The 8002-nt window shown below is 37.3% G+C and overlaps 1 protein-coding gene across 1 annotated transcript; it reads right to left on the reverse strand.

Moving 5' to 3' along the window:
• Nucleotides 1-4976: 4976 nt before the first annotated feature.
• On the reverse strand, nt 4977-6376 carry LOC133806772 (uncharacterized). Its single transcript, XM_062244862.1, has 3 exons — nt 6044-6376; nt 5707-5994; nt 4977-5573 (listed from the first exon to the last, which is right to left on the reverse strand). Exons 1-3 carry the CDS (start codon nt 6374-6376, stop codon nt 4977-4979), a joined length of 1218 nt encoding a protein of 405 aa, XP_062100846.1.
• Nucleotides 6377-8002: the final 1626 nt, after the last annotated feature.

Consider the following 8002-nt stretch of genomic DNA (forward strand, 5'->3'; position numbering starts at 1 on the left):
TCCCAAGGCCTTACCAAAGCCTGGAGTTTCGGTTCTCACCGCGAGGATAACTCATGTATCCCTTGGGTCCCACCCTGAATATAAGCATCCCATGTAGTGTGTTACTTTCGGCCCACGGCCGCCCCGGCCTATGCCGTACCCGGCCTCTGCCGCTCGTTTCATCATAATCACACATATAGTACATTCAAAATAAACATTCACACACATCACGGTTCATTTAAGGTTAAGCATTTGCACGTAATACAATCCGGGGCCACGCCCTACAATCACACAGTGGGGCCATGCCCTAAACTCGGGTGTTACGGTTTTCTTACCTTTAGATTAAGTAGCCTTGATCAACCTGACTCCTTGAGCATGATCTTACCCGAGCCCTAGCGCTTACCTAAGCAAAATCCACAAGTCAAAGTCATCACCAATCCTCAAGTCCAAAACCTAGTCTCGGGACTAATCCCGAGCCCCCGGGAAGTCCTAGATCCCCAAAACAAAGTGGCGGAATCGAGCCCCGAACCCTAGGTCAAAATCCCTTCACAAAAGCCCAAAAATCCCCTCTGTGAACAGTGCAGCGCTACAGCGCTCAAAAGGTAGCGCTGTAGCGCTACAAGCAGAACCACCCTCACCAGACAGGGGCTAGCGCTACAGCGCCCCCTGCCTAGCGCTGTAGCGCTAGTTGCAGCAGACCAAAACCAAAAATCGCATCTTGCGATTTTCTCCCCCCATTTCGAACCCAAACTTGTCCAACTCTTTCCCAAGCCCAAAAACAAACATATATACACCACACACTCATCCTAAGCACCTCAAGAACTCAATCCCAAGCTCAAGCAACCCACAACTCAAATTCTAACCCAATGAACCCCAAAAACCAGAAAATCAATCAAACAACAAGGATAGGGTCTTAGAAATCATACCGTGGGTGGAATTTCGACCTTGAACTGAACCCTAGACCTCCTTGGCTTGCACCTTCACAACCTTGACCTGTTTTCCCCAAAAACCCCATCCATTTAGCTCAAAAACACAGTTCAAAACCAGCAAAACCCTAAAACCGAAAACCTCAAGAACTTACCTCAATCTCAGATTTGATCTTGCTAATCCCTTGCAAATCCACAAACCTAGCTTACCACTGAGCTTCACCTCAAGAAAAATCAAAGAAGAAGGGTGGGAGAACCACAAACCAAATCTTCAAAGCCAACCCTTCAGCTTTCCCTCTCTTTCTTTTCTCTTCTTTCTTTCTTTCTTTTCAGCCTATAATTTTTCTCTACTAAATCCACTAAGTATAAAGGCCTTCTTTATTTTATCTCTTGCAAGCCTAATGACCAAAATACCCTCTCTTACTAATTCTAAGCCTTTATGTCCATAAAGGGCATTTTAGTCATATTACCCAAATTCCCACTAATTCCTCAAGTGTTCCTAATAATTCCCGCTCGCTACCCAATGCCTAATAAATCACCAAATATATTCCCAAATTCTCGATTAACTCCCCAGGCTTAACCCAAGCCTGGTACAGGTTCCCGCTTTGACTTTCCGCTAACCCGCTCGTTCTAGGATCGTCTCGAGTCATAGATCACAGGTATCAACATAGTCATGCCCAACATGGCCAAATTCCAAATATGCTCAATCAGGTCTACATGCATATTAATTCACATAATCATGCACCACTATTAATCACATAATCATAAAACGTGCACTAAATCATAATCATGCATAAAACCCATTAAAGACCCACACAGAATTCCATTATGCCCTCCAGGCACGCTATTTCAGGCCCTAAGCCTTAATACCGAATTTGGGGTCGTTACAATCTTTGTGTTATATGGTTTTGAGGTTTCGTCCAAGGCATAAGAATTTGGTCTATGTTCATTTTTTCTCTTTTGTTATTTACTCTCTTGATGTATGTAAGAGCATGATATATTTTTTGTTGAATCCATGATTCCATGTGAGTTGTTTTGAGTCAAACATAGGAAAAGTATGCTATGTGAAATTCAAATGAAAATTTAATGCCTTTGAGAGCCAATTTCATGTTTTTCCATTGTGTAATTTATGCTATTTAAATGAGTGTGGGTAGAAACATGATTAAGGTTATTTAAAATTGTATTTTGATTGTCTATCAAGAATGTGATTTCGGCCACCCTTGCAAAAGGAAAGTTAATTTTTTTAAGGGACATGAAACATGGGAATTGCAAATTGTAAGTTCTAGGAAGCATGATAGTTTTCAAAATTTTGGTTTTGTTTCTTTTTTTGAGAAATCAGAGAAATTTCATTACTTCTAACAAAACATACAACTCCAAATACACCTCAAAACACAGCAAAGAAAGAAAAACACAACCCCATTACAAATTCCCAAACCAATTTCTATCCTGTTGACTAATTTTCTTTGGTAAACTGCACGAAATTCTATTCTTAACACTAACTTTGGTATTATGAACAATTAGCTCAATTTGCATACTCTTCCCAAGCCACAAAATATCATTCCTAGCCTTCCAAATGTTGTAAAGCAAAGCTGCTATAACAGCTGAAAAAACTAGCTTCTGAAATCTGCTAATAGAAGCTCTCTCAATCCACCTAATAACTCTCCTCAAGGTGGTTATCTTAGTTCTCCAATTCAGCCACTGCAAAATCTGGTGATAACAATTTAAGCTGAATTTGCAATTAAAAAAAAAAGATGCTCACAGGATTCCTCAGCTTCACCACAAAACAGACAATCAGAATGATCAATAACTCCATGCCTTTTAAGTCTATCTTTGGTGTTCAATCTATTATGGATATCCAACCAAAGAATAAAGCTATGCTTTGGAGTATTTAATCGACCCCACACCTCCTTACTCCAATACACTTTATCAAGAGGAGTATGAATATAAACATAACCTTTCCTAATCTGATAGTCTTCTTTGTGCATATGCAGCCTTTCTATCAAACTTCTCAATTTCCTTTTGACTTCATCAATTTTCCTCCAATACCAACTACTATTAACAGGAGCCGAGTACTTCCACCAATCCTCTTGCTTTAAGTATACATGATGAACCCATTTAACCTAGAGGTTGTCCTTCTTCTCAACAACAGCCCAAACATGTTTTCCAATAGCTGCAATATTCCATATTAAGCTATTTTTAAAACCCAACCCACCGGCTTTCTTCGACTGACAAACAGAATTCCAAGCTATCCTACCCAGTCCTGCCAAGGAAGCTTGACCACTCCAAAGAAAAGCTCTACACATAGCAGAGATCTCTTTTAAAATCTTGTTCGAAATAATCATGAGCTGATTCCAATATGAATGAATTGACAGCAGAACTGAATTTATCAAAATAACACGACCAGCAAAAGAAATATGTCTAGAACTCCAGCATTTCAGCCGAGCAAGCATTCTATCAATAAGTACTTAACAATCTTTGGCTGAAATCCTCTGGGAACAAATAGGAACTCCAAGATATTTAAAAGGAAGATTACTGCTGGTGTATCCCGAGGCATCAAGAATCCTTTGAAACTCAGCTTCATTCATACCGCAACAGTATATGGCTGACTTGGATTTATTTGGACATAATCCTGAAGTGTTAGAGAATAACTGAAGCCCTTGCAGCAAGTAGTAGATGGATCTGAAATCACCATGACAAAATAATAAAACATCATCAGCAAACTGAGATGATTAAGTTGAAGCCCTTCACATCTATGATGAAATTTAAAGTCTTGTTTCCTTCCCACTCCATGTAAAATTCTGGTGAGATATTCCATTCCCAACACAAATAATAGAGGAGATAAGGGATCTCCCTATCGCAGGCCCCTCTTGGACCCAAAAAAACCATGTAATGACCCATTGACCATGATAGAAAATTTGGGTGTTCTAACACACTGCATAACCAGCTGAATAAAATGATTAGGAAAATTAAAAGCATCAAGCATTTCCTCAATAAAGTCCCATTCAATCGTGTCATAAGCTTTCCTCAGATCTAATTTTATCATGCATTTCGGCTTACCATTCTTTCTCCCATAGTGGCAAACAAGATCTTGACATATCATAATATTATGCGCAATAGACCTCCCTTTAACAAAACCACCTTGATTCTGAGCAATAATCACAGGTAAAATAGAGCTCAATCTAGAACAAATCATCTTTGTAGCCACCTTATACAGAACATTGCAGCAAGCAATAGGCCGAAAATCACTCACAAATTTGGGACAGCCACCTTCGATATTCGGGTCAGAATGGTACTATTTAATTCCTTTAAAATTTTCCCTGAATGAAGAAAGGACAAGATAGCATCACTGATTTTAGATCCAACCAAATCCCAGTTATCCTGAAAAAAATAACTACCATAACCATCCGGGCCCGGAGCCTTTGAGCCAGGAATCTCCCAAATAGCTTTCTGCACTTCCTCTTTACTATAAGGCACGAGAAGGGAGTTAGCTTGCTCACTAGATAAAATAACACCTTGTTGAACCACCCTTTTAATTACTTTTATTCTTAGCTCCATCTTGCTGCCTAATAAAGTCTGATAATACTATAAAAAAGCAGCTGAAACTTGCTCAGGTTTATCAAGCCAATCTCCAGATTCTGAAGTTATAGAATATATTCTATTCTGTCTACTCCTCTCCCTTATGCTTGTATGAAAAAAAGCAGTATTAGAATCTCCTTCCTGGCTCCATTTGATCTTAGTTTTTTGTTGCAAAAAGGAACAATAAGCCCTGTGAACTTCAGAATACTTTTGTCGAGCATCACTTTCCTCCTGAATTAAACTTGCATTGAGAGGATCCTTACTCAACCTGTTTTGACAGTCAGTAAGAGAGTGATAAGTCGCCATCTCTGCAACATGAATATCTGAAAAACCTTGTTTATTAATTGCCCGCAATGTGTCCTTAAGACGCTTGAGTTTCTGAACTACCTTATACATCATTGTGCCATCAACTGGTCTACTCCAATCAGCATGAATCAGCTCTTGAAAACCAGAAAAAGGCTTCCACATTCGAAAGTACTTAAAAGGCTTCCTACCTTAAATCAGTTCAGGGTAAACTGTTAGTATAGCAGGAGAGTGGTCAAAAATTCCCTCATTCAAAAAATGAACCTCCGCTACAGGGAAAGCATTCAGCCACGCCTGATTAGCCAATATTCTATCTAATTTCAAATAAATTCTATCTTGTCCCTTCTGCTTATTGTTCCAAGTATAAAAATTCCCACTATACTTTATATCCTCCAAGTAACAAGCCGCAATACACATCTGAAAAGTTTGAGAAGATTTATACTTAACACAAGCACCAATCCTTTCCTCTTTTGATAAAATGTCATTAAAATCTCCAAGAACAATCCAAGGAGAAGTAACAGCCAGTTCCTGTAACTCTTTCCACAGAATATTCCTTCCACCCTCATCATTCATACCATATACAAAAGTAACATGGAAACTATCCTTATTAGAGGTTGAACTGACATATAAATGAATCAACTGACTAGAACATTGTAGAATATCAACATTAAACATGAATGGATTCCAGCTAACCACAATACGGCCATTCTCATGCCACGCATTATTCGAAGTAAAACACCACCCAGAGAACACATGAAGATAAAGAGCTCCCAAGTTAGAAGCCTTAATCTTCGTTTCAAGGACACCCACCAAACCAACCCGCCTGGAACAAATTAGATTTTTAACCGCTGTTTGCTTATGTTGGCTGTTGATCTCCCTGACATTCCAACTCAATATCCTATCCATTGGGAAGAGGAGGTACTCCCCCTCCTCCTTTAATCTCCCCTTCTACCAATCCCATAGAACTTTCCCCTTCCTCATTAACTAACACTTGAAAGGCATTACTAACAGTAGTAATAAGAGGCACGGTTGGGTACTGCTTAGCTTTATCCTTACTCCTCCCAGTCTTTAAAACTGGCTTAAACCCATCTCTATCAATTGGTAAAACCTGTTTAGTTGTATCTGGTGTCAATTTTGCAACTTGTTTGACCACCCATTCTTGTTTCTTTCCTACATTCTTCCTGCACTCCTTGAGCATTATGACCCATTCCTTTACAATGAGCACACACAATAGGCTTCCATTCATACGAAACAGGTACTGAAACTTCAATATCCATCTCATTCTCAAATGAGATATACTCAGGGAAATCTTGTGAAACTGAAACCTCTATTAACACCCTGGGAAAGCTCAGTTTATCTCTATCCCTGATAATAGGATCCACCATTAAAGGCTTTCCTATTTGACTCACAATCTTGAAGAGTGATCTTTCTCCCCAGTATTTCAGTTCCAATTCATTTAGGTGTATCCATGTGGGTACTGTCCGAATATCTTCTTTCTTAAAGTTTATAACAGAGTCCCACGGTTTCATAATCAAAGGCTTCTTATCAAAGAAGAAGAAGCCACCATTAAGGACAGCATCTCTCTCAGTCATGGATAGGAATCGAACTATGAAAACCCCATGAGTCAGTACACCCACTTTATCAACTCCCTTGGTCTTCTATATTCGGCGAACAAATCCATCTATAATAGATAGAGGTGGATTTTCTCCCAACACATAACAGACTATGGAAGAATTCCAAAAGGCTACTTCATCCTCAATATCCTCCATAGTAATATTGATCCCCTTACCATTCACGATCTGCTTCTTAACCCCAGATTCAGTACCAGCAAATCTAGGATTTAAATTCTGAACAATATTTCCAGATCTCAGAATAGGTGGGTTCGGATTCTTACCTTGATTAACCTCTTGAGCACATTTCTTCGATGCAACCAAGAAATTGTAAATTCCATATTTTGGTTTTGTTTCTTGTATTGATAAGAGAAAGCCATACATATATGTTTAGGGTTTTTTAATATTGTTATTGTTATTTTTGCATGTTTAAAGGTGATGTTGAGGTGTTCAAAGTGTAGAAGCATGTTATGATAAATTGTTAAAATTGTTAAAACAACTATAAGCATTGTTTAAGTACCTTTTATGATTTTTATATGCTTGTTGTTTTTTTTTTTTTTTTTTTGTGATGGTAAATCAATGATTTGAAAATGCACAAGGAAAGCCTCAAAATGATGTTTTTATTTTATATAAACAAAAGACGTTTAATTTCACATGTTAATGGCGTCTTTTCCAAAATAAACACATGGAGTTTTATTTTATATTTTGTGAAAGAAAATATGGTTTTAATTCAATTATGTGATTCTAATCAAATAATATGCTTGCTGGAATTTTTGGTTTATTAAGAGGAAATGTCTTTTAAATAAAATAAGTAAAAGCATATGCATAAATTAATTAAGTCTTAGATTTTATATATGATAAATGTGATTCTTCCGCACTTTAAATTTGTATTTCTCATTTATAATTATGAAGTTTTTTTTTATGATAAGTAAAATTATTTTTCTAAAGGTGACCAAGAAATTCATTTAGTAATTATAAGCAACCACAAAATTTTGTCACATTCTTCTAAAATGTTATTAAATAATAAATGAGATTATTATTTATACAAATTAAAGCTAAGGAATTATTTTAATAAGTTAAGTTTTTTTAATAAAATTTATGAATGTCAAATGTGTGATTTAAATGAATAATGTGGTATTTACTAAAGTGGCAAAATTATTTATGCTTGCTGAAATTTTTAGAAAAAGACAATGAAATGCGCATGTAGAATTTATCAACGTCACGCGTTAAATTGAAGAACACTCCCACGTATGCATGTTACATGCAAGTGTATTTTTACGTTCAAACATACGCCTATTATTCAAACATATGATATGTTATGATAAGTCAAGTGTTATGAAAAGTGTAAATTCCATATTTTGATATGAACTATGACACATGCGCTTGTATGATGAATGAAAAGAAAAAGTTTGCTAGCGTGCTGAATGCAACACAGCAAAGGAGTTACTAAGGATATGACGTAACTCAAAGGGCGGACACGCCGAGGTTATTCAAGGACCTGAGATCCTGTTTACCTCATAGACGAGGTCTTACCAGTTTATGTTATTTTTTTGTTGGTTAACCTCAAGATGTGACATGGACAATAGGGGTGTCATAATCACAAAGAGT

Source organism: Humulus lupulus, chromosome X (assembly GCF_963169125.1).
Source record: "Humulus lupulus chromosome X, drHumLupu1.1, whole genome shotgun sequence".
In the NCBI taxonomy this organism is placed as follows: Eukaryota; Viridiplantae; Streptophyta; class Magnoliopsida; order Rosales; family Cannabaceae; genus Humulus; species Humulus lupulus.

Excerpts from the sequence above, each read along its gene's own strand:
- LOC133806772 (XM_062244862.1), bottom strand. The coding sequence starts at position 6,376 with ATGACTGAGAGAGATGCTGTCCTTAATGGTGGCTTCTTCTTCTTTGAT. Across the intron at positions 5,995-6,043 it reads AGATGGATATTGAAGTTTCA|GAATGGGTCATAATGCTCAA; the intron begins GTACCTGTTTCG and ends CTCATTGTAAAG. Across the intron at positions 5,574-5,706 it reads AGATTAAAGGAGGAGGGGGA|ATTAAGGCTTCTAACTTGGG; the intron begins GTACCTCCTCTT and ends CTTGAAACGAAG.